Source organism: Artibeus jamaicensis, unplaced genomic scaffold (genome assembly GCF_021234435.1).
Source record: "Artibeus jamaicensis isolate MK-2021 breed Jamaican fruit bat unplaced genomic scaffold, CSHL_Jam_final contig_233, whole genome shotgun sequence".
Lineage (NCBI taxonomy): Eukaryota > Metazoa > Chordata > Mammalia > Chiroptera > Phyllostomidae > Artibeus > Artibeus jamaicensis.
The window spans coordinates 27,509,248-27,536,355 of NW_026521486.1; the positions used below are offsets into that span (position 1 = coordinate 27,509,248).

The window sequence follows — 27,108 nt, forward strand, 5'->3', positions numbered from 1 at the left end:
TCAGTTACTCTGTACCTTCAAAAATCTAAAATGGATTTATTTTCAAGTTTGTTTCCAGATTGTTCACACCCTGAGTGCTGTGCCCATAACCCTTATCTTCTCCAAATGATCACTAGGCTATCCAAGGTATTTATGTATTGTATTAGTCAGCTATTACTGCAGTAATGCTGTGTAAGAAACATCAAAATATCAGTGGCCTACGACATTTATTTTTCTCACTGGCGGGCCTGTGGGGCAGCAGGGACAGTCCTGCTTCAGGCCATAGGCCAGGGTCAGGGCTGTTTCACGTGTCTCCTCTTAGGGACTAGCAGCTCCTCCGCTCATGTTCTTTTCACAGCAGATGGCAGAAGCACAAGAGGGCAAACCAGACCAAACAAGCACATTTAGAGCTTCTTTTTGGATATGAGTTCTACACAAGTTCATTGGCTAAAGCAAGTAGACAAGAGTGGGGTGGAGAAGTACGCTCTATCCCAAAAAGGAGCAACATACTGTGACGAAGGGGATGTGATGATTCTGTTATAGGCTGGGGGTGAGTGAAGGATGGTCCAGGGTGAACAATAATCCAATCCACACTATGTATGGAAATCTCAGATGTTTTCTCTGTCACTTACAGGAGTTGAAATTGATTGGGCTGGATATTCCGCACTTTGCTGCAGACCTTCCTCTGAACCGATGTAAAAATCGTTACACAAACATCCTGCCATGTAAGACTGTCAACAGTGCTGATCTTACTCATGTCTTTCAAAGGTTGAAGGATGATTACTGCAGATTAATGATCAGTTTCGCCAGTCTCTGGCCAGACCCAGGTGTGGTCTGGATCCTCGAGGCCGTCTCTGATCCAATTCATGCTCTGATGTCATAAGATCCTATCATACGTAGGAAGCTGTAACTATTATGCTTTTAAGTGAATTGCATCTTAACAGGAAAAACTGACTATTTAACCCTTTGGTAATCAAAATGTCTTAACCAAATTAGGAATAACATAAATTTTCAATCAGTTCACTGACAATAGAAGGAGGCAAATAAAAATTGAGTTTAATGTGTTACAATGCCCCCTTGTTCTAACTTTTGGCAAGTTCTGTCGTTGCTTAGCATTTTTAAAAATATTTTTTCTTTAATTATTGTTCAAGTTGCTTAGCATTTTTAAATAAAAGCAACATTCAAAGAAAAGTAATGTAACGTACTAATAAGACAATGAAACTATATCCCTACATAGATTTAACTTTCTGCTGTACTCTAGGGGGAGCTGAGAAAGAATGGAAAAGTGGAAGGAGGGAGGGTGAAAAAGCTCTAGAGAGAGACTTTTTTCCTTACTAAGGTTTCTCGATCATAGTAGGTAGCATTATCATCGGAACCCCTTACACCTGCTCACGTTTCAGAATTCGCTTTGCTCATGTGAAGTCCACTCACGACAGACCCACACAACTTCATCCTCTCTTCTAGGTTTCCCAAAGGTAGTGAGTTCTCAGATGTCCCCACATGAAGGGGAAGTCACGTAGTTAGGCTATTGCCTCCCATACAGCCTCCCAAAATTTTAGTTTCTCTAACTGTTCTGCACAATCTCCCCCAAAACATGGACCTAATTCTTCCAAGGACAGGAGAGCCGGTGGGAGAAAGTAATGATTGAGAGATATTTATGTATTTGTTTCCACAAGAAACTAAGATGGAGACATGGCTAAAATATCAAGCTACGATAAACTGCATCTATTCTATCACTATTTTGACTTGATATTGGGAAGAGAGGACCTAGACCCGCGGTTCCCAACCGTTTTTGGCCCCAGGGACTGGTTTCACGGAAGACAGTTTTTCCACAAATGGGTGGATGGTTTCAGGACGGTTCAAGTGCATCACATTCGAGCTCACCTCCTGCTGTGCTGCCTGGTTCCTAACAGGCCCGACCAGTACCGGTCTTCGGCCCGGAGGTTGGGAACCCCTATCTGAACAATTCTTCCTTCCACTGTGATTTTTAATTTTTCTTTTCTTCTTATTCTTCATAGATGACTTCAGCCGAGTAAGATTAATCTCCATGAATGAAGAGGAAGGAGCAGACTACATCAATGCCAACTACATTCCTGTCAGTAAAAAATAACAATAATAATAAAATTTGAAAAATCGGGTATTCGAATTCCAGCCCAGGCAGAGGAAAACCCTTATCCCTTATGGATACAGAAGTGTGTCAAACAGTTAAGAAGAAAGCCATTCTCCTTCTAAAGAACACCCCTGATTATTCCATTTCAGAATAAACCACTGGAAAAACAGAAGCCCAGAGAGTAGTTTGTGTTTCCTTGTGAATGACTAGTGAACAGAAAAGTAGATCAAGTTAAAGACCATTGTTCCTGTGTTTAAATATTTTTAGCAGCCAAACTCAAAGGGCTCCCCCTGAATCCCTGTGTTTCAAACAAGTCCATAAAGATAGCAGTTGTTCTCATAAAAAAAAGGGTGGCTATGATTTCATAGGCCTCCCAAGAATCACGCTTCATCACTTGGACCTGTACAGCCAGCCACTCCGGCGGCCTCTTTCACGAAAACAGAACATGTCCGGGGGTGTGTGGTCCCTTGTTGGGTTTATCCCAGGACCTTTGCAGTGTTTCCTCATTTGTGCAGAACAACATTTGATGTAAGCAGTTGTTCCCTGGCTGACAGCTGTGTCACTTACCTTTCAGGGATACAACTCGTCTCAGGAGTATATTGCCACTCAGGGGCCACTGCCTGAAACCAGAAATGACTTTTGGAAGATGGTCCTCCAACAGAAGTCCCAGATTATTGTCATGCTCACTCAGTGCAACGAGAAAAGGAGGGTAAGTGCCTCGGGGGGCTGTCCCCACTTAGCCACAGACCCACACCGGCCACCACCATGAATCGAGGGCTTACTGTGCACCAGAAACTGTTCTCACTTCATATTTCCCTTCGCAGTAACATTTATGGTGCTGCAGGCACAAGTACTTTTGTTTTCTCTAAGTGCGCACAGACTTCATCTCTTCCCCAGTGCACGTGTTTGCAACCGCTGTGCTGTTCCCACCTCAGGTGAAATGTGACCATTACTGGCCGTTCTCGGAAGAGCCCATAGCTTACGGAGACATCACGGTGGAGATGATCTCGGAGGAAGAGCAGGATGACTGGGCCTGTCGACACTTCCGGATCAGCTATGTAAGTCACCAAGCTCAAGTTCGGGTGTTGTCCCCACGCTGAGGGAACCCCCCAGGTGGGAGGAGACCAACCGGCCACTGTACAAGATCATGAGCTCTTCAGGCTTTGCAACCTGCTTGTTTCCAGAGAAAAAGTCCACCTTTAACGCATTTGGTTCCCCCTTTATCAAGAATGGTGTGGATGAATTGGCTGGCCACGGGGGCCTGAGGAGACAGGAAGGGAGGTGGCCCTGTTCTGACTCAGGTTATCCCAGGGCGACAGAAGACGCTGGGAGTCATTGCTGACTCAGTCAGGCCTGACTGAGGAGGGCCGTGTTCTCCTTACTTACACTAAATGTATCTGAGTACCATTAGGATATGCAAGGCTCACACAAAAATGTCTCTGATCCTCACCCCAGGACATGTTTATAGATTTTATAGAGAGGAAGGAAGAAAGGGAGAGAGGGAGGGAGGAAGGGAGGGGGAAGGAGAGAGAAAGAACAATCGGCTGTCTCTGATTGTACAGCCCCAACTGGGGATCAAACCTACAACATGGGTATGTGCCCTGACCGGAATCCAGGTTCGACCAGGAATCGAACCTGCAACCTTATGATTTAACAGACAACGTTCCAACTAACTGATCCACCCGGCCAAGGCGAGGCAAACTTAACTTTTAAATTAAACGCTCGAACAAAACCCAAATAGTTTGGGTTTTGTTTTGTTTGACTTTTTTTCTTATTTTGTTCTGGTTTTTGTTTATTATCATTTCAAAGGTACTTCAAGGCATTACCAGTCATAGTTTCATATCTCTTTTGAAATGCTAATGATTTCCGATGGTTAGGTTGTCGGAGAGTCTATTTCTCCCATCAGGCTTGCCACTTCTCTGAGGACAAGGCTGGTGCGTTCACAGAGCGTTCGCGTGCCAGGCCAGGCGCTGACACTGCCCACAGCTGCCCTGCTGTGGTCATCACGCAGAGAAGCCCGGGAACTAGGAGGGCACTTCTGCTTGTTCCCTCCACTGGAACATACTCACGGCTGAGAACAAAGTGTAATAGGAAAGCCCTCTGTGAACAGCTGCTGCTCAGAAACAGCCCTTCCCAACAGCCTGGGCCCAAATTGACCGCTCTCTATTCTGTAAAGCCCGTGAGCTAAGAATGAGTTTTATATTTTTAAGTGTTTAAAAAAAATCAAAAGAAGAATGGTATTTCACATGAAATACGATATGGAAATTGTATCATTCCAATGTCGGTGTCCACGGATAACATTTTACCGCAACACAGATACACGTGTGTTTACATGTTGTCTGTGGGGCCTTCTCACCATGTCAAGCTGCGGTCGTTGTGACCGAGACCGGAGGGCCTGAGAACCCTGATGTACTTACTATCTGCCCTGCACAGAAATGTTTGCTTAAGTTTCATATAGACAGTGGAACCAAAGATCATCCATTATCGGTACAACCAAAGATTGTCCATTATTAGTACAACATAGCATTCATTAATTACCCATCTGTTGATACTTACAAGCAACAAATCACTTCTTAACCACAGGCAGTTCACTTGGTTTTGGCCACACTGAGAATTCAGGCAAACCCGACACGGCTCTGACGGCCTGAGTGTCACGCTGCTCCGCCTCTTTGAAATGCTCGTCTTCTTCTCTTCCCTGAGCACATTCCTGCTCAGTTTCAACTTCATTATCATCTTTGTTAACCTTCCCGAGTCTCGGAAGACCTTTGGCTCCTTCCTCTTCTGTTCTAGTCTCATGGGTATTCTTCCATCACAGCACACCATAGATCATTACAATTCTCTGGCTTCATGTCTGCCTCCCTCGGGGAGTTTTTTAGACAAGTACCCTGTGTTAATTACCCTTGAAATCCCAACCCTCAGCCACTTAAAAAGTACTTGTGGCGTGAATAAAGCAGTGAATAGTTTCAAAAATAATAAAGTACTTGGAAAGCATCAATAGATTTCCATCAAAAATATTTGGCAATCTGAAAGCAATTTGAACTCTTGGTGATTTCAGGAGGAAAGTCACTGGGAACAGGCAAATAGAGAACAAATCTTTCCCCAGGTTTGCATCTTCAGAGCACAAAACAGGGTACATCCCATTGATGGGGCAGAATCCTGTAGATCATTGCATGGTGATCTATGTCATTTTTGTGGTTCTTGTCCTTGGTCTTAAATGGCGACCTTTCAAGGACAAGCATGTGAGGGGCTCGAAACACAGAATAAAATGTGGAATCATTTTATTGAATCTGATAAGGTGTTTATACAATAGTTATAAGCATTAGGTGCCAGAGTGCCCCCTTTTGGCCATAAACAGACATAATCTAAATTTTAAGCTCTCTAGATGAAGGTTAAATTGCCAAAGAACCTTGTGCTGTGCTGTTGAATATGTGTTTCTGTTTGTTCCATTTTTTTGTTTATACCCTTCTTTATTCCCTCTGTATTGATATCTGGAAACTTTAACTATAACAAGGTAAAATTACATAACTGAGGAAATCAGGGTAAGAGAAACTCTGGAAAGTCTAAATAGGATGTAACCAGAAGGAGGAACATGACCATGACAAAATTTGTCACTCTGCATGAACTCAGTGACAACTGGAGCCCCCCCCAAAAAATTCACAATAAGTCCTTTGTTCCCTTGAGGCACATGTGCTTTGATATTCAGCTGACAGGGATCACCCTGATATAAAGTTCTCTATCTTGCAGCTACAGAGACTGACTTAAGTATTTCCTATATTTGAAGCATCTTGAATATTTTAGCTGGATACATTTTCAGATGAACTGTAATATATATATATATATAACCTACACTGTTCAAATCTTTGTGCTAAGCCTGCCATCAGCATTTGGAAAGAATGAGCACTTCTGTGAACTGTTCTGGGCAACCCAAAGCTATCCAGTGACTGAGTACCCTTAACTCCTCATACTGTTTGCTGAGTAACTGAGTCCTTCTGCACCATTTATTATGCTTGGGTCCTTTTCTTGCCATACTCACTGCAGACAGCAGTGATGGTAGCCGGCACTGATAGAGACTTGGGTGTCTAAGAAAGAGCCCACGGTGAGGGAGGCACTGAGAACAGCTGGGGATGGATGGCCTTGGGTGCTGAGGGGACTGTGGGTCTAGCTGAAGTGCTAACATTTATAATTACATGAATCTTATTATATATTTGTTAATATAAGTCATTTATACATTTAATTATAAATACACAAATTTTACTTCATCCAAGACCACTGACTCTTTAGAATTCATTCCTCTTTTATACCTGAACCTAAACTTTAACTCCAAAGTCATAGTCAAGCCAAACTCTTCTAAATTATTATATACTATTTCATCCATAGAATGGACTCTAGGCTCTTACCAAGTGTGATGGAGGGGAGATGAATTAGACCTTTGTGAGGCCTGGGTTTGGAATAGTGATATCAAGTGCAGAATAAATCTTTATGCCTATGAATTAGCAGGGGCTATAAAGAATAAACCTTGAGGGATTCACATCCTAACTGATATTAATTCAGCACCAAGGGAACAATACGGGCTGGCAAACGTAGGTAAATAGTTGTTTGGGTGGGAAAAGACATGCAGGTTATGATGCTTACAGTGGCTTTATTAACTCAAAAGAATCCCACAGTGGCACGGTGAGCCTCTGTTTGCACACCCCTGCATAGTTGCTGGACGGGTTTGTATGAATAGAACAAACACACAAAACATACCCACCTGCCAGGATTCCCGGGACCAACCACACACCTGCCCCAAGCTGGGTTGAATGAGTGGCAGTGACGAGGCAGGAGCGGTGACGATAATAACAGCTAACAGGTACCGTCCTTCACAAACGTGAGCACACCCCATCTCCCCCACAACCCGTCACAGGTGATGCTACCTTACAACGTCTGGAAAGACCCTTATTAGATACGAAAAAATTGGTGTTGAGTTTGCCTTCAGTCAAGCCACCTAGGATCAGAGCCCAAGACTGGGACTGTTAAGTGGGTGATTTGTGTGTGTGTGTGTGTGTGTGTGTGTGTGTGTGTGTGTGTGGAAAGTCTAATCTCGGGGAAATTCTGTGAAGGAACAAGGAAAGCAGGATAGGAGAGGACAAGACAAGGAGGAAGCCAAGTCTAATGTCAGGTGGAACCCAAGGAGAGTGCTGGGGCACAAATGGCACTGTCATAGTTAGTTGTCCCACCCTGCCATAATGGGGGCCGCTTCTTGTACCCCATTATCAGTCACCGGTTACTGCAGAGTGCCCTGAGCAGGAGAACACAGGCTCTTAGGCATTTTCCAGCAAGGCGGCTCCCCTCAGTGGGGACGACTGTCAGAATGGTGCAGCTCTGTGCCGCTGACCGCAGCTGGAAAGGGGGCCCACAGGGCACCAACAACACTTTCCACCGAGTTAATTCACCGGGCAAAGCTGATGCAATTACTAAATAGCAAAAGCTGTGGTGCAAACCTTAATCTGCTTAAGTCATGGATTAGCCTATTTATCCTCCTATTCAGAGCTTTATACAGTTAGTATTTTTTTCAGGTCCTGCTTTGTGCCAGACACAACGCTCAGAGCCGGAAAGGGACGTGTACAGGCCAGGGGTGGAAGGTGGTTTTACCTTCTTACGCCGTTAGCGTGTGGGCTGCAGTGCAGGCCCCAGGCCGTTCTGACGCTGGACCGAGATATTAATGCTCCCTTTGGTTTTCTCCCCTACAGGCTGACGAGATGCAGGATGTGATGCATTTTAACTACACTGCGTGGCCTGATCACGGAGTGCCCACGGCAAATGCTGCAGAAAGTATCCTGCAGTTTGTCCACGTGGTCCGGCAGCAGGCAGCAAAGAGCAAGGGTCCCATGGTCGTGCACTGCAGGTAACGTCAGCAAATGCAGTTGATGCGCTTTTAACTTCATCAAATCCGGTTAGCACAACAGGTTTCGTTTTACAAAAAAAAAGAGCCCATCAGTCAATAAATTCCTGATCAGACTGATTTAACCATAAAAGGATTTGTGATTTTTAAAAAAATTGTGTTTAACTGAGGTCTTACTAGATATATTCTCTACTGATAGTATGGCCACCTTATATCCTATAGCCTCTAAGATACACATATTATTCCCCTTTCAAGATGAAAAAAAGACTGAGGAATAGAGGGCTTAAATGGTTCATACAAGTTCGTGCACGGACTCTAACACGGACGAGTTAGGGTTCAAATCCAGGCACACTGGTCTTCACAGCCATGCCTTTAAGCATTGTGTGATTTTACCCTGTCCTAGCAAGCACACTGCGTGGTTTATAACACGTTCAAATACAGGGACAAATTAAAAATAGCTAACCACAACCCAAAATACTATAAACAGACAGATAAGCCAGGTGAGGGAAAGGAGAAATGAGACTGTTCAGATAATTGAGACACACATAGTTGCAATGATTGCTTTTCAATATTGCCTTTAAATTGCCAGATAGTTAAAATGAAAGGGAGTATTATGACCCATTGCATTATCAAAGAATTATCAAAGAATTATCAAAGAGAGAGAGTAAGTACGTGTCTCCCTAGAAAGAAGAAAAAAATGCTGCCTAAGCTATCAAGTTCCTGGTCAGGGGGTGTACCTTAGGCATTCACAGATTAAAAACTGCTTCACCCAATGGACTTATCTAGTCTCACAAAGGTTCCTTCCAAGAACCAAAAGTAAAGTCGCCCAGCCATGTGGCCCAGCTCAGGCCTCCTTTCACTGCAGGTAGCGGTACCGTTCTGGGTGTGACTGCACAGGTGTCCACCCAGGGGAGGAGACCGCTCTACCTGAGAAGACAACCTCTGGGAGGGAAGGGTAGTCCAGTACAAACAGCAGACAGGGGCTCTGAACAGGGGCTTTCACGGTTGGATTTCTCCTCCAGCAAATTCTGCATAGACATTAGTTTTGACTTCCTCTTCTCTCACATTTCATCATAATTCCAACCACTCAGCCTGAAGAAAAGAAGAGCTGACTTTAACACGTGAACCGGGAATGGCGATCGGTCAACGCAGATCACTTCATTTCCCTGTACTCTCTCTAAGCGCTAGGGCTCGGGGGCTGTCATTGATGGGGTCCAAATGTTAAATCTGATTTTGAGACAGCCACCTAAAACGTTACTGGGAGACTGAAGCAGCTCTAGAACTCACCAGAAGGGAAGATGTGCTAGAAGGAAGGTGTGAACTCAAGCTAGGGTTGAAGGCGCACAAGTTGGTGTGGCCCCAGGGCGGGAGCTGAGGGGGGACATCTCACCTGGACTTCTGAGCTGCCTGGGAGGGCGTAGCTCTGAGGCTCCTTCACGTGGGGGAGAGAGGTGCGGCGACCTCTGTTCCCAGCAGTGGGGACGCACGGTGTGAGTAACGCGCTGTCTGAACTCTTGCAGCGCTGGTGTTGGCCGGACAGGAACGTTCATCGCCCTGGACAGGCTCTTGCAGCACATTCGGGAGCATGAGTTTGTGGACATCTTAGGGCTGGTGTCAGAAATGAGGTCGTACCGGATGTCCATGGTACAGACAGAGGTAGGAGTGCAATCAGTATGCATCTTCACACTTGCCCTTGGCTGAAAACTTCCCGTTATTCCATCTCCTATTTCAAAACAATCATCTCCATTTTTTTTTCTTCTGCATCTGCTATCCCCAGTTTTTTATTGCTCACATTCTTCACGGTATCGCATCGGCTTCTAAAACCCCATTTGGTGTACAGTGCTTGAACTTTTCTTGCTGCCATGGGCCCTTGGTAACTCAGCGCGCATGGCTATGTCTGTAATACAACAGAACCTCTTTGAACGGACCAACCGAGAGTTCAGGACAGCCAATTGGGGGAAATGCCACCCCATGGAGACTGTGGAACTGAGGTGATTGGATTTCTTTTAGAAATGTTAGATTTGATTCAAAAGTTTGTCATTAGTTTGTCCACCATGAGACTGTCCCAGTTCACTTCAGATCATGAGCCTGGGTAGGATTTACGTTTTTTGTCCCCATCATGATTTTAAGGACTTCCAGCCCCCAACCTACTAGCACCTCCTGTTCCCTCCAAACGAATCCATTTAGCACTGTAACAACGAGGCAGCATCCCTGGAAACTTCCCTCCCTCCCCGCTCCTTCATCCAAGCCGCCTCCGCCCTTGAAGCTGGGAAAGCGCTCAGGCAGGAGTGGCAGCCTGGGTGCCCGTAGACAGCACGCACGGCCTCAGAGCCACGGTGGGTGTGCACGGTGTGGGCCGCAGCACCCATGCACAACAGTGTAACCCCAGTCACCCAGCCATGCCCGCAGCTCCTCAGCTCCAGGCGCACAGTAGTCCCTGTCTTGAAGGCTCTCCGGTGAGAGGAGCAGAGTAGAACACACCCTGGCCCGATGTCTCTTCCTAAAGTTCCGGGGGACTCAGCCCTGCCTTGGTTCTTCCTCCTGCCTTTCACGGGAAGCAGCACTAGATGTCAGTGTCACTCAGAAGCCTGCATCAATGGCTGCAGTCAGTCTCCTGGCCTCCCCGGTTTCTCTTTTCAGTTTTTCTCTCCAGCCTCCCCTACACTCCCATCCGAGCAAGGCTTGGCAGAGCCCTTCAGTGTGTTTACTTCTGAGCCAAAGCAGGATCACACCACTTTGGAAAAGCAACCCCATTCACATCCAAGTGTCTCACGCACCATTAGGAAGCAAGATGTGTGTTCGTGTCCTCACTTCCTTAGCCACTTGCCTCCCAGTCTTGTAATTTATTGCCGTGGGGACACCAACCTCACCTCATTTAAAAGGCCCCAGTTTACCGGAGAAGCCCCACTACCTGATGATTAGACGGTGCTTTATGAACCGGTCCATCTTTTTGGCTTTCACATCCATAAATCAATATCCTAATATGTGATTAAAATTTCCCATCATGTATATTAATCCCATGCTTCAAAGGGCTGCTCCTTATTTTAAGTATTTTGGACTTGATATAGCATCTGCCACATTGACTTAATTTATACCTTTTATAACTTTATAGACTTTGATTATAGCCTGTTTGCTTTTGACTTTCCCAGGACAGAGTCTTAATCCGTTTTTAACTAGCAGCTTCCCGAGGCAGCTCCCGCCCCCATCCTGCTCAGCCCCAGGTCTGGCCTCCCGTGCAGGGATCACACAAAACCGGCCCAGCCTCCGCGAGCCTTTCTGCAAAGCCGAGAAAACGCTGTTTCCCTCCCAGCTTTCTTGCCCCAGACTTTGGTGGTGTGGCTCCTTTGGCAGCATTTCGGGTTGACATCTCTAGGGAAACGGCCTTGGTTAAGTATGATATCCCTCCCCTGGACGCTCGTGGGAAAATTCAAAGTCAGCAAGAGAGCCGAGGTCCCCACGGGCTTCTTATTTTTCCCTGTGTCACTCTTGACTTCCCTCGGGACTTTGCAGTGGATCTTCTCTAGTTCGAGCTATTTAGTTATGTCCGGTGCATCTCACCCGTGCACCTTTGTTCCTCCTCCTTGTCACGCTCTTCGTGATTCAACCTGTACTTTGGATGTTGGGATTTTCCTAACATCCTCCTTGAGCTCACTCACAGCGCAGGCCTGCTGCCTTCTACTTCACTGATGTTCATAAGTAAGGAGCAGAGTAAATCGTTATTTTCTTCACACCCTAGTGTGCCTCTTTGACACTCACGATTCCCCAGAGGCCAGGGCAACCCTCCAGCTGATTTCTGACTCTGTGTCCGTAAACTGCATCGACCACCCGTGTATTGTATACCGGGTCTCTTCCTACAAGGGCTTCTGACTGTCCTGTCTTCTCTCGACTTCCCCTCACCTGGATTCCACCCCTCAACTCCCTTCTACAATAGCAGAAATGGTTGAGCACATTCAGTCCTCTAGCAAAAGCAGGAGGCACAGAGCACCACTCGGAGGGAGATGCCTCCCAGAAAAAGTAAAGAGAAACAGTGGAAATAACTGATTACATTGATTATGTCCTCAGAGGCCTGTGTTGGCCATCGCAGCCTGTGGCCTGGGCTGTGTTTAATGTGTCCTCTTCCCCTTTCTCACCTCACTAGGTCCCCCCGCTCCGCCCACCCTGTTACCTGGGCTGCTACTCCACCCTCCCCACAAGAGCAGCCAAGGCTAAGGAAAGTGGGAAGGTCTGGGTCCCAGTCTGGCCACCGTGCAGCTCATCTTGCCTCTCAAAGCCCCATTCGTCACCTGTAAACTGTGAATGACAGCGTTCACGAATTGCTGCAAAGTGCACATTATGTAAAATGACAACATCTAGTTAAGTGCTTTGGAACTACAGTGCTACGTGTGGCTGGCATCCACCTCTCTGCAGGCTCTCTGCTATTTTTACTAAATGTTCCGTTTGATTTTCTCTAATAGGCTTTCCCCGGAGGTCCGTCGGGGCTTTGCTCTGAGTAGCCCCTGCTCCTGATGGGCAGTTTAGATTTCTCAGGAACTCCCAGGGCCCTGTCCATAAATATTCTTTATTTACTTATTCTATAATCTGGCTACAATTTTTTTTTGAGTCCAGGTTGACCACAGACTAGTTCTGGGTTGAGAAGCCAGGTGGTCTCAGGCCTCGTCTATGCCCAGGACCAACACAACAGGGACACAGTGGCGTGATGGGTGCTAGGAGAAAGGGTGGCTTGGTTACTGATGTGCCACTATCACAAAATTGGGGCATATATTTTCTCTAGATCTTGTTGGAAAATACAGGTGAGGCTGAGGAAGCAGCCCCACCTTAATCTTTGAAGCAGTGAAGTTCAAAGATTAACCTCCTCCTTCATGTAAAGTTGTCATACAAAAATGCTCCTTAAGATAACCCTGTGGGCGTGGCGACTGCTTCCTGTTGCAGGGCTATTTCTGATGGCATCACTTACGGAGAAAGTCTGGGGAGTGAAGGAAAAGGAGAAGGCCACCCCTCTCAGTATTTCGGCACACTGCACCCCAGCTGCCCTTCAGATGTGACTCTCACACGCTCACACTCACGCACTATGTGTCCACACACTAATTTCAAATTCGAATGATTCACTTAACGCTCTGCCATGGGAATTGCCCCAAATTGCCCCAAATTATATAAATTTCATTTTAAAGACTGAATAATGTTTCAATATAGATATACCATTGATTACTTCCACCATTCTCCTTCTTGTAGGATATTAAATTGGGTTCTTTTCCTCCCTATTTCACTATTATCTGTGCTCACAATGCCATTTCATAAGCACTTTATTATACCTCCATCAGCAATAGTTAAAAACGACTGTTTCAATAAACTCAGGTCATCGCTGTTACTTTTTCCCCTTAGCTTTGCTCACTATGTAGTGAAAAACAACTGTTCTCATTTACATTTTTCATTACTTGGCCATTTTTGCATATGTTTTAATATTTCCTGTTTCCTTCCAAAAACACTTAATAGGCTTTAGAATAAAAAAAGGCATAATCCATGCCTTCCATGGACACTTGATTTAGTGGCCAATGCATTTTATTTGTATATTTGTCAGCGTAAGTGTCTGTTACTGTTTTGGATGAATATTAGACAAAAATAAAGGTATAAACATTGTCATAATTTGTAAAATATATTCCCTCCCTGTTTCCAGTTTGCTTTTTATTCTTTTCACTTTTTAAAATATATACAGCAGGTTAAAATTATTTGTAATTGATTCCCTTGCTTTGATGTTTAGAAAGCCCTTTCTTAGTATAATTAGAGAGGAATTACTTATATTTTCTTTAATATTTTTGTGGCTTAATTTACTCAACTTCCTGGAATTGATTCTGGTATATTATAAAGACTTTTTTTAATAGTCCATGATTTATAGATCGAATGTTCATTGTCTTTAACATTAATGATGGTGTAAGTTCTGTTAGTATTCAAAATGTATTTACAGTTGATTCTCTTGGATTTTCTAATTAGAAAACTGTTTCCTAAACAACGGAACTTGGTTCCTTTGGCATCAGATCATACTTAGTGCTGCCATAGCATCCCCGTATTACCTTGGCGTGTGTTTGCACACAAAGCTCTGCATGTCCTTGTGTTCCGCTCCAGGAGCAGTACATTTTCATCCACCAGTGTGTGCAACTGATATGGATGAAGAAGAAGCAGCAGTTCTGCATCAGTGACGTCATCTACGAGAACGTTAGCAAGTCCTAGTTCAGAGTCCCACGCGGTAAGCAGGGAGGAGCCCATCGTGGGAGGGGGCATGAGGGGACACAACAAAGGGCCACAGCTGCCACCTGTGCTACCCTGGGCCCACGGAGGGGGCCTGTCTCTCCCAGCACAGGGACAGACAAACGCCACAGCAGATGTCACGGCTTCGGTGCGCCTTGGCTGACGGGCACTACGAAGAGGCTTCAGCCCTTCATGATGATCTGACTTATTTTCCTTCCACCATGAACCTTAAATTATTCTCATTTTGGCTCTGTGCCTGGAACATCAGGATATTATCACCATCCTATTTATCTAGACATTTTGTGTAATATTTTATTGATTATGAAGGTTCAAAAAGGATTACAAAGATGACATGAGCTGGAATCAACACCCCAAAGAAGAAAATATTGACAGTAGTTGAGGATGTCAGAGTCTAGAAATGCTCTGATCTTATCCATCATAAGCACTTCCTCGAGAACTTCGTGAATGCATGAGTAACATATTCAATGTCTTGTGCTTCAATTTGGACCAGGAGATGAGACTGTAGAGGTGTTTGTAATCTTGGCTGAAGTAAAAAGTAATCCACCTACTCAACTCGGTCAGCAGAGTGTGGAATGTGCCTGAATAAACTGATGGGGCAGAGCCACTGACAGGGTGGGGAGAAGGCAGGGGTGCATTGTGGGAGAAATATGGGAGCAGCAGCATATGGACCAGTGGGTGGCAGGGCAGGACTCGCATCCTGCCTTTACCTCCATCAAGAAGGCGAGGTGGGGAGCACAAAGAGGCAGGAAGGCAAAAGAGGAAGGAAAGACGAGTTTTTGGGTAGAGACATTCAGATCCACAGAAAGTAGGAATTATGCCCAGGTAGATGCCCAGATAAACGACAGCCACCTGGGCTGGGGGGGTGGTGAGTATAATGAGAGCTAGTGGTGGAGTCTGAGGAAGTTGCAGCTACCAGGCTGCCAACGAGCGGCTCTGCCCTCCCAGGCTGCTCACCTTTTCTCTCTCGTTCACAGGACAGGACACGGTGTGCACCCCTCCTCCCTTGCTTCCGGAGTTTGGGAGGGGGGCCTGCTAGCCATTTCACCGAAAGGAGCCCCTGCTTTGTAATATGTAGCCAAGGAGATCATTTATCTCGTACAAGCACTGGGAAAACAGCCTTAAAGAGACCTACAGTGTCTTTCGGACTCTTTCACGTCTGGACATTTAATAATGGACCAAACTCAACTGAACACTGATAGGTCCAGATGCTCTGCAAAGGGCGGGGAGTACAGCCTCTTCTGAAGAGTTTCATTGGCCCTTTGCTGGTTGGGCTGAGTTTCTGTTTGTTGTTGTTGTTGTTTTTGAGTGCAATAGTTTTTGTATTGTGTGACTTTATCAGGAAGTGGAATTCTCTCCTGCCCACACAACTGATTAACCCCACAGCCCAGGAAGGAATAGGCATTGTTACCCTAAAATTATACCTCACTGTTAACAAGAGGCACGGCCACATACAGAGAAATGGTAATTCTGCTTCACGAAAACTGAACCAGCGATACCTGCACCCCGACATTAAGCTACTGGGTCAGGAGCAGGGAGGGTGAAAGTGGGAAGAGAGCCGAGTTCCACCCAGTGATCAGCCACCTTTCTTTCCCAAATATGAAAAGCTGTAATTCAGCTTCCAAGTAGAGTAGAAAAAAAATGATTTAAGTCTTAATTGTTCTAGTTCCTGATGGTTTTCTTCTGCATTAACCGTTAGGTGTTTCTTCTGTGGCCCTTTTGGGCTAATGTCACAGCCGGGTTCCTTCTCAGCAAACCAGATCTGACTCAGGGGAGTCGGAAGTCCGAGCGACCCCGGTGCCTCGACGTGGCATCCCGTTCTCTGCTGACCTGCACACACGGAAAGCTTTGTCTGTGAGAACTATACTGGATGTGAAAATGCACTTTCTTTCCCCCAAACAGCTGGGAGTGTATGAACTGATGGCAGTGACCTGCAGCATGCTAGCACAATGACTTGACTCCTTTTTTTTTTTTTTGGTATACTGTCAAGTGTCATTATGAATTTCAACGGAGATTTCTTTTTGCTTCTGTTTTTTTTCCTTTTTCTTGGTTGTCAGTTTTAACCACTGTAACTAGTAACACTGTATCCCATTCTTTAGATTTTGTATAATTACAGTACACGATTGTGGATTTGACATGAGTGCTGCCAAAACGGACATTGACGGCATTGTGAAGCCTGTTACTTTGTGTCCCTTCCTGAGAAATAAGGGGTGACAGTATGGATCTACAAAGGAAAACATTTTGAGTGGAGAGTAAACACAAGCTGGCCGCCTCGCCATGGCGGCGTGGCTGTCGTGAGCCTCCCCGCGCGGGCTTCAGCAGGCCTGGCTCCTCTCTGCATTTCAGATCACGGCCCTCGCCCTGGCTTCCCTCCATTCCCCATCATCTTCAGGAAGCCGTGCACGTAGCATCAGATTAACATTTTATCAGTGACCTTAGTAATGGTGAAGGATGCCAACTGAACAGCTCTGCACCCCACGGTCTCTTGTCACTGAGAATACCTGGCCACAGCAGGCCCTGGCGCAGTTCTCCCCCAGTGCTGGCCAGCGAGGCTAAGGCTCGCCTTGCAGGGGGAGGGCGGGGGGGGGGGCAGAGGAAGGGCAGCACCCCCCCCCCCCCCCCGCATGCCAGGAACAGCCTGGGCTCCTCGGGCTTGTCAGTTCCACTCACCTTCCTTCCTCACCTTCTTGCCTCACCGCCACCACCCCCTCTCCCCACTCCCACCCTTTACTTCCCTTCTTGAACATGTTGATAACGTATTACTCTTCTCTGGTACGCACACTGCTCAAGAAAGGGGGCGAATGGATGTGCCACATTCTTAGATTTTCACACAGGGATGGTCGGAAGGGAAGCTTGCCACCCTGGGTGAGCTGACTGGATGCAAGGCTGTGCTGGAATACATTTCCAATTTCCGTAGACGGGAACGTTACTTCCCCTGAAACTTAAAGCACTTCATAAATATTTCATGTTGGTCTTGAGCGCCCCTTCACGGTAGGGATCAAATAGTACCAGATCAGTTTTCCCAAAAGAGAAGATGAAGCGTCCAGACTTCAGACTGAAGACTCCGAGCTTAGGCTGCAGGAAGGTCACACTGAAGCACTTTCCTGGGCCACCCCATCAGGGCCTCATCCCTCGGTCTGGGTCACGGTTCCTGCACTGGTACAAGGTGCACCTCGGTTTGTGAGCTCAATGGTGGGAAAAGCATCAACCTGTCAGAAGACTTGCGTTTTAATCTTGACAGATGACTTTGGAAATTCAACTCTGCCGAGTCTCAGTCAATAAACTTTTGAAAAACCTAATAATAGCTCTGTATTTTGAGGGTGTAGGAGTATCAGACATGATAATTTCCCCAAAGGTGCTTTCTGTCTTGTTCTCTTGTGCCCCCTAAAGCCACTTTACCAGCTTAATTTCCTCTGCAGGACTTAGTTTCAAACAGTCAGAGGGGAGGCTGCCGGGGCCTCTATGATCATTAGTTTTTAAACGCATCTCAGCAGTGTTTTTCTCACTGTTGCAAAGGCATCAGAACATGCACTTCATACCAGTCTGCATGGTGCAAAGCCCATTTCTGAACTTAACTGAAAAACTACCACCAGGGTCTGATTTATAAATATAATTAGTTAAATACCAATATATCCATCACTGCAGATTATATAAATTTACTTAACTTGAAAAGGAAAGAAAGTGATAGAGGAGAGCTTTTTTTTTTTTTGGATAATGTTCTAATTCTGGGTTTACAGTTTGCCACTACAAAGTCAGCATTGCCTCAACTCCCCTAGATTTAAAATTACAACAGTAAGATTTTTTAGATCTCTCATAAAACCTATTTAATCTTTTATAAAATTTTCAATCAGATTGTATAATGCCCCCTTTTTTAAAAGCTGCCCCTGCCTCTTACGAGGTGTGTATCTCCTCAGGCAGGCTGCGGTGTCGGTGCGCAGAGCAGGGGCTGGCGGCTTTGGCTCTGAAGTTTTTGCAGACCATATGATAGCTGCTTGCGAGAGGGCTGGACCTTAGCCAAGGAGTTAAAGTTACTGAACCCAATCTCTCAGAGCCAAAATCCTCCCTGCTTTCTAGCAAGGAGGCCTTCCTCTCCACCTCGGGAAATGTCTGATGTAATGTGCTTCAAATGAGCTGGCTCGTTTCCTAGCTCGCAGATCACTAGTCTGGCACCTGGCACAGGCTCAGAGTCCGGAGGCCACACCAGGGACTGAACACAACACCTACCTCGGCTAAAGGGGTTACAAAGCAACAAAAGTACAACACGTGTGAAAACTGCAACTGTCTACCCCCTGGTGTCTTAGCAGCCCCATTTGGATGCACTAGAAGGAAACTTAAGCCGGGACATCTCGGACGCCTGGCCTTCCAGCATCCATTGTAACTGATGCTCATCACAAGGCCTGGTCCTGCAGAGTCACTCGATTACAGATGGGGTATAATGTTTAGCTCTGGGAGTCGTATTATAAGCAGGACATTAACAAACGGAGGGTTGTCTGGGACAGAGTCACGAGAACCATCAGGGATGTTGAAAACAAGGGGTCAGAGTGACAGCACCTGGGAAAAGTGGGGGTGTTAAGACTGGAGTAGATGAATTCGTTCATTCATTCGGTCACTTATTGTACAAATATTTATTGACCATGCTGAATCTGTCCATCCATCCACCCATCAATCAATAAAAGGATTCTCTGCTACATGCAGTACAGGAGGCACTACAGAAGTACACATGGTGCTATGAGCTGATTTTTAAAAATATGTTATGGAATCAAAGTTGCATTGCTGTTTTTGAAAGGACCCCAAAACTCTTCTTTTCCAAGACCTGGTACCACTTTCTAGACGAGCTGTCCCAGGCTGGCCTGGCCTCCTGCTCCAAACAGGGCCCTGCTCAAACACATGCCTGGCAGACGGCTCATTCTTTTCTGCTGACCAGTCCCAGTATGTGGCACTGCCACCTCACAAGGCAGCCCATCCCTGCATTTGTCAGGGTGCATTTCCTTCCGTTTGCCCAGCTAAGGACCTCACTAGCATCGAGGACGTAGGCGTCCGTGCTTCTCGTGGATGCGGCTGGAAGCCCTCGTCCACTTCCCCATTGGGGTGACAGGGCGGCTGCTCTGAGCAGGCCACCACCCAGGGCATGACACTCAGTCATTACGCGAAAGCTGCCCAGAGCTTTAAACAGAGCCTGGTTCTTCTTGTAGCCATTACACATGACTCCCAGGGGAGTGAAGGTGTTTTATTTTTCTTCTAATGTGATAAGCTCTTTATACACCTACTCTCTGAATTTCTTAAGAACACCCATACAACAGGTGAAGAAGTGAAGAAGCAGTTAGGTTAAGTAAGATATGACCACCACTGGGGAGTCTAACACCGCTCTGTCTGGCCAACCTCCCCCCACAACAAACAACCCTTTTCCCCACCACTTCATGCTGCTTCTCATTCATATTTATGATTGGTAAACTAAAATACAGTAGAATTAACAGCTTCATTTTAGGTAACAAATTTATTGTAGAAGGTAACTTTTCATTGTGGGAAATATTACATTTCTAACCCTCTAAGAAAATAACTTTACTGAACACCCACGTCAGGGAGTGCAGGAGGGCTGGGGAGTGAGGGGGGATGAGACCGGTCCTGCTTCCAGAGGTGACATTCTGGTGGGGGAGCCAGAAGTGAAATGAAGTGTCTCGGGTACTGTGACAGAAACACAGAACACATCCAATGTGGGCCCAAGAGAAGCACAGGGGGATTTTTCCCGAAAGGCCCTGGAAAGACTGTGGTGCCACGTCAAAGTGTCAGAGACTGCGGCGCCACACGAGGTCATGCTGACGACGGTGAGCACCCACTCCTGCCTTCGGCAAACACTCATCCAACACCTGCTGCCGCCCTCCCGGGGCCCACGTGGGCGGCTGCACTGTCTGCCCTGCCCTCCGATGCTCTTTGTCCTGCTGACTCCAAAGTGAAAACATCTTTCCAGGCCCCGCAGATGCTCACATGTTACTCAGCAGAAGCTGCTCGATTTATCATCACTGCAAATATCACGGTGCACATCAGGGCTACGCTTCCCAGCCCCTCAAAGTCACTTCTGGTTAAAGCAGGGTAGGCAGCAGTGACGCCATGCCCTGGCCCCCACTCGGCACCCAAGGAGCCGCCTTTTATTTGCCTGCCTCTTCCCACCCCTAGCAGAGACTGGTGCTGAAAAGACAGGTCCGAGTCACTACCTGGGGGAGGAACCCCTGCCTTCACGGGCCCGATGCAATCAAGTGACAGATTTCTATCACGTTGACTTGCACATTCTGGTATTGTGGGCCATGGCAGTCAACCTCCCTTAACTCATACGGCTGCAAAAGGACACCTTTACAACTATGTTTGGCCCCAGTTACAGTAGAAGTTTTTCAGGGCAGCGGTGTGTGACTGTCTAACAAAATTCCCAGACAACAGGTTGAAGGTGAAACAGACTGAGCCGGGCTACCCCACAGTGCACACAAGGTCTCCAGAAAAGGCCACAAGATAAAGAGGGGGTCCTTTTAATAAATAAACTTTTCTATTAAATATATGCATTCTTCCCCAGAAGTGGATTTCCTCCAAGTCAGAGTTCCCCTCTTGTTTTTCTTGTCCCTTTCCAAACCCCACAACAAGACCATTGCTTAAGCCACTCGCTAGAATGTTTTAGCCTTACGCAAGGTTCCTGGCTCTGACTCAGAGTCCTGGATTCCTGTGAACAATAGGCCCCACAGTGGTTTCACATCAGTAAGAGCCCAAACGTACAGGAGGCCAAGAGGCTTGGCATGTGGATGACGCTGAGCAAGCCAGGCCTTTGGCTTGTGTGCCATGGTGAGTTCCAGGGCAGGGACAGGAGTCCAAAGCTACTTGACACAAAATAGTTTTGTGCAGGTTTAAGAACACCACCAAGTCCAAAGGGCTGTTTCAACTAGGAAGAGTCAACTGCAACCATTACTGCCTCTACAAATACAAACCAGAACAGTCTTGGAATGGTTCCTTTATGTCCCAAACCAAACCAGACCACACCTTCTCGTAACCAGTGACCTTGGGCAGCAGTATGCACAGGGCCCAGTGGTGGAGCTGCTCAGGGCAGGTTAGGATGAGGGACTGGGTGGGGAAAGATCTGAGCTGAGACCGCACCTGACTGTGACTCAGTGGTCTCATCTGTGAAATGGACGCAGTGATGATAGCTTCCTCACAGGGCTTCAGGAAGGTAAGAGAGATAATGTGTCAGGGACTACAAACTATATGTGGAGTAACCTAGCCTATTATATCACACGGCTCCCCGGTACAAGCAAACCTCCCACAGTCTCTGAGGAACATCTTGGAATTCTTGAAGAAATTTTGAAGGAATTTTGAAGAAATTTGGAATTCTTGAAGACCTCAGAACAGAAAGGAGGTGCAGCCTGTGACCCAGAGTGGACTCTGGAGTCTCAGGCAAGTGGTGCCAAAGCAGGAGCTGAGCCTCTAAATCAGAGTCCTGGGCTGCCCAGGCCTGGCTTTCTGCTTTGACTCTCTATTGTCAAGTGCACCAGTGACGTGTGTGCTTTGTATTCCTCACACACAACCCAGGCTAGAGGGTTTCCCAGACAAGCTATGCCAGCGCCCGTTTCGGATTCAGTAAAAATATCTGCAATCGTGCAGGCAGTCTGTGCAAATTCGCTGCACTGACACTGTCTGACAAGCAGGCTACTTGTTCTAAGACAAAGAGCTAATCTGCACAAATGGTAATACATAAGTCAGCCTGCATGGGGTTAAGAACATAAGCCTGGCGTGAGCAGGCACCACTTGTGAACACCATGTAATCCCGCTCTGAGCCAGTTTCCTTGTTCGTAAGTGGGAATAAGAAGTGCTTCCTCCACAGGGTTGCACTAGGGATGAAATGTAAAGCCCCTGGCATGGTGCCTGGTGGTTTGAGGATGTAGGTAACACCCTTGGAGAGTACAGACTTTTGAATCACAACTGCTGTGCTCTGACTCTTAGGAGCAGTGGTCCCTAGAGAAGTCACCTACTATCTTTTAGCCAAGTCTTCCCACAAAAGAATAAAGGAGCATCTACCTTGTGGAGTTGTGGTAAAATATAGAAGTGGATGTGCGAAGCACCGGCTGAAATTCAGTCAGCAGGAAGTGATGATGCACAATCCCCTGCCTCTCAGCACAGTTAGACCACCCAGCCTTTCCACTCCCTCAGCTCCGAGGCAGCTCCAGGGCGAGCGTGCCCACGGGATCCGGGGTCCCCCATGGGTGGACACGGGGCCAAAGCCTGCTCCCCAGAACAGGGGCAGCAATGCTCTGTGCTAAATGCAGCCAAACTTGGAGTCAGCAGCTCAGTCAGGGAGGCCTCTTCTGCACACACGCGTGTGCTCTTTTGCACACACATCCGACGGGGCTTTGGGAAAGTGAGTCTGGCAAATGCTAAAAGAACTGGGAAGCATCCAAGTAATTTCAGATCGCTATTTTAATAGCATTTTGTAAATCCATGGTGCTGTCAGCAAAGCATGAAATAAGAAGTCATTTCCTCATTTTTTTTATTGCTGCAAGACCAATGAAATGAATTATCCCAATGTCTCAATTCTTCCTTTAAGATTGGTTGCAGAGAAGAGGCAATGAACTTCCCTGTGCCAGTTTCCTGACATGAAATGTGTTTTCACTTATTGGCCACAGGACAGTGGGTTGTTACAAGTTAATGCTCTAGAACTTCTGCCCTGGCCAAGGGCTGTGTGTTTTGTAAGCTGGATGACAGAGCGTGGCCATCGTCTGAGCCCGTGGTCAATAGATCTGCTGCTTTCACTCGTTCACTAGCACAAGTCGAAGCGGATCCTTTTGCCACATGAATTCTTGGACCTGAAGACCCTGACATTCTTATGTGGACTGAATAAGCCATACCAAGGGTTAGCTCCCAGTAAAGGCGTGTCCATTCCTGGCTCTGGCCTATCCCAGGCAAGACTGGGACCAGGATCAGCTCACTTTTGCCCTGATTTTTTGGTATTTTATATAATTTTTACTCCAAAGAATTGACGTGGAACTCTGAGATGATGTGCAGAGGTAACTTTTCTATCGAAACAAATGGTACTTTGAAGACCTGGTCAGCCATTTGATGAAACTCCCCTGAGACATGCATGACTGTTGAGACCAAGAACTCTATTTCCTGGTCTACTTGTTGCCATGAAGCACCAGCTCCAATCCACCTTCCCAGTCACCTGCCAGGGTCTTCTCCGAGGAGGCGGTCTGCGGGGCCTGGGCCAGCCGTCTCCAACGAGGCTCCGCACCTCCGCTCTGCAGCTTCACGAGACAAAGTCTCATTTTACCTAATTTACACTGTGGGGTACTATATAAAATTTCATGTTTAAAAAACACTTTCTGCTTAAGTTTTTTTTAAAAAATATACCGACCTATGATAGCTGGAGAGAAGATTTGTAGAATATATAGAAGTTCAAGAGAAGTGAGTCTAACTTCAGTTGTTCCACTTAGTCTGTGATTTTGTATAAGCTACTCGACTTGTGTCTGAGTTTCAGTTTTTTTGTCTGTAGAAGGTGGGGATACTTGCGAAACATCGCAGCACATAGGAGTTCAGTCCTTGCTTCCCTTCTTTAAGACAGATGGAAGGGCAGAACATCTTGGTGTATATAACCAGCTAAGAGTAAGAAATGTTAGAACAGGATAAGCTATGAAAGACCTAGAGATATTAATTCCTCACTACACGTGTGTGTGAGTGTATGTGTGATTCCTCATTTTTTCCTTTATCTGAGACTGTGTTCATTTGTAGGCACGGGAATGACGGAAGTTGGAGAAATTACATCCCACTCCACAGCCAGGTTCAAGGCACAAGACTGCCTGCCCGAGGGTTACCTGGGGCAGCCCTGAGAAGCGGCAGCAATCGGGCCACGTGCCTGGGACTGGCCTGGACCAGGACCATCTGGGCCTGGCAGGAGCCCTGGTTCATTGCCCACCTCATCCCAGCGCCAAAAAAAGGTGATGTGCCCAAGGCTCTTCAGGCAGCTATAAAAATATCCCAACTGATACAGAAACTCAGATTCAGTAAGTAGCTCGGTTCCCTCGGAACACCTCACAGCCAAATCGTACCCCAGTTGAGTTTAGAGTCTAACAGTGTAGTTCTTAGTAATTCCTTTTATCTTGTCGAATGTTACCAGCTTTTCATTTTATAAGTTTTCTTTCACAAATGTGATGAGATAAACCTGAACCTGAATCTCCTGGGTATTAGGAGATTGATAACTGTGACCCTCCCGTTAGGAACTGCCCTGCCTGGTTTCAGGAGCTGTAACTCGCCCCCCCCCTCCCTGTGGCTAAGGCTGAGTGAGCGACCTTTGGATCATAAGCCACTAAGGGGACAAAGCTTGTCTCCCTGGCAGGAGCGCTGCTTCTGCTTCATCCATCTCTGGCCCCCAACGCTTGATCAGTTAGTCAGTGACGGGTAAGACCCCTCAGAGGTGGGGGCAACCTAAGCCAGACATGATCACCTGGGAGGCCTTCAAAGAGGGGGTGATGGACCCTTGATTCCCGGCTTTGATGAAGCCTGAGTCCTCAGTCTGTCTGTGAGAAGTCTCCGAGAATTCCTTGGCTGTCTGCCTCCTCTGCCTGACTTAAACCTGAAACGGTGATAGAGGGCGGTGCAGCCCTGTGCTGGGAATGGCGGGCTCCCCCGTGATCAGGCCTGAGAAAGGATATATAAAACCCTGTGAATCCAGCTTTGCTAAGAATGCTCTTAGTTAAATGATAAAGGCCCAGGCGGAAAATGAGTTTGTTTTCCCAAAGTTTTGTAGCCTTTTAGCTGATAGACCCTGACTTCGAAGAAGCCCTAATAGTTCTTTGTATATTATCTATTGTTTACTGCCTGACAATGATTAATAAGTTGTACCTGGACTCCTGTGCAAAAAAACCAATAAAAGCCCGTCTAGGCGAGGGTTGGGGCACTCTCCCCTTGAGAGGGTGGCCAGGCTGTTCTGAGGTGCTCCCCCCTTGAGGAGCACCTCCTCCTCCTCTGTCCCTTTTCCTCCGTAGTCCATGTGAATTTGTCTTGATTTTCCATCCATAACACCGCGGGCACTGCAGGCCAGTGCACTTCCCATGAAAATTACCTCAAGGCAACTGGCTACTTCAGCTTTTCTTGTGCTCAACTCTGAAAGTGCAAAGGAGCAGCGCCCAGGAAGGAGGCTGTGAGTAATGTGCGAGGAAGTAGGCTTTGGAGAGGCCTGCAGAAATGGGGGATTAAGAAACCACCAAGATGATGGAAAGATAATGGATGTGGAAAAAAGATGTAAGAACAGATGGAAATTCCTGTCTTGGACCCAGAACCGTTACCTGCCCTTCGGGAAAAATTACACATCGCAAGGATAAAATCGCGGCCTCCAAGGAATCAGCAGTGCTGGTCTCAGGCTGGACTTTTGCCTTAGGAGATCCGTTAAGACTAGCTCGAGGGAAAAATAAGGCAAGCTGCACAGTTCTTCGGATTGTATGTTCTCTGAGGGCAGAGGATAGATCTAGAATTCTCTTTAATATCAGTTCTTAAAGTAGACACTTACTAAATGTTTACTGAATGAAAGTTGTCTTCTCCTACTTAGAAACCACCAGACTTTCCATGAACCCCTGTGTTGAGTCTGTACAACTTTCTAGTGATACTCCTTACGGAAGCCTCCTTACCGAAGCAGTGAGAGGAACGGGCAGACCCAACCTGATGAGGTCTCCGCCCAACCCCCAATGCAGCCTCTACACATCTTCGAAAACAAGCAAATCTCCAATTTTCCTAGAGAAGAGTACAAACGGAAAACTTTAAAGTGATTAGAGTGTCTCTTGCATCAGCTCTCCATGACCCAGTGCTTCTTCAGATATAGGGGAGGGAGGTATAATAAAATTCTCTGCTCACTTTTTATAACCAACACAAGACTACAATTCTTGGGATTGTGGGTTGTTACAAGTTAATGCTCTGGAACTTCTTCCCTGGCCAAGGGCTGTGTGTTTTGTAAGCTGGACGACAGAGCGTGACCATCGTCTGAGCCCGTGGTCCAATAGATCTGTCGCTTTCACTCGTTCACTAGCACAAGTCGAACGGATCCTTTTGCCACATGAATTCTTGGACCTGAAGACCCTGCCATTCTTATGTGGACTGAATAAGCCATACCGAGGGTTAGCTCCCAGTAAAGCCGTGTCCATTCCTGGCTCTGGCCTATCTCAGGCAAGATTGGGACCAGGATCAGCTCACTTTTGCCCTGACTTTTTGGTATTTTATATAATTTTTAAGAAAAAGAAAAAGAATTCTTTTCTGGAGCTCCAAAGAATTGACATGGAACTCTGAGATGATGTGCAGAGGTAACTTTTCTATCGAAACAAATGTGCTTTGAAGACCTGGGCAGCCATCTGATGAAACTCCCCTGAGACAAGGACACTCAACAGCTCTTTGCTCGGGGACCATTTCCCAACTGCAGTGCAGCAACTGGATCCAAGCACAGCAAGCTAGTCCTGCTGAACTGAGGAGGCAAACATCAGAGTCAGGGCGCTGGAAGGGGCTGGAATTTCCAGAAAAGGGCACCACGGTGGAGACAGTTGTGCAGGGGGTGGCTGTAGAAACCTGCACCTGAACCCACCCAGTTCACACACAGAGCAATGCTTATCAGAGAGTGGCTGCTACAAGGCCGAGAGTGGACGAGAGCTACCACAGAGGCTGTGCTGGGGACGCCAGAGGTCCAGCCCAGCAAAGTGAAGAGACCTGTTGTACACTTTTAAATACCTTGGGCACCCAGCAGAGATACAAAGTATTCTGGAAATTCATCCAATAATAGGTATTTCTTACAAGTAACAACTCCACAGTACAGACTATTTTTGACATATACAGACAAAGCCTAAAATCAAGCCTGACCAGATACGCAGATGAGTTT

The 27,108-nt window shown here is 46.6% G+C and overlaps 1 protein-coding gene across 5 annotated transcripts in view; it reads left to right on the plus strand.

The window, feature by feature from the left end:
• PTPRO (protein tyrosine phosphatase receptor type O) overlaps window positions 1-17,517 on the plus strand; it is a 196,660-nt gene extending 179,143 nt beyond the window's left edge. For 4 of the 5 annotated variants that reach the window (XM_037136640.2, XM_053662211.1, XM_053662209.1 and 1 more), the window contains 8 exons: window positions 614-704; window positions 1,998-2,074; window positions 2,664-2,798; window positions 3,025-3,147; window positions 7,819-7,973; window positions 9,491-9,626; window positions 14,088-14,208; window positions 15,206-17,517. In XM_037136640.2, the coding sequence (XP_036992535.2) occupies window positions 614-704; window positions 1,998-2,074; window positions 2,664-2,798; window positions 3,025-3,147; window positions 7,819-7,973; window positions 9,491-9,626; window positions 14,088-14,192 (822 nt within the window). In that variant the 3' untranslated portion in view covers window positions 14,193-14,208; window positions 15,206-17,517. The remainder of the gene's footprint in view (window positions 1-613; window positions 705-1,997; window positions 2,075-2,663; window positions 2,799-3,024; window positions 3,148-7,818; window positions 7,974-9,490; window positions 9,627-14,087; window positions 14,209-15,205) is intronic. The other variant, XM_053662210.1, reaches the window with a different exon arrangement.
• The last annotated feature ends 9,591 nt before the right edge of the window (window positions 17,518-27,108 follow it).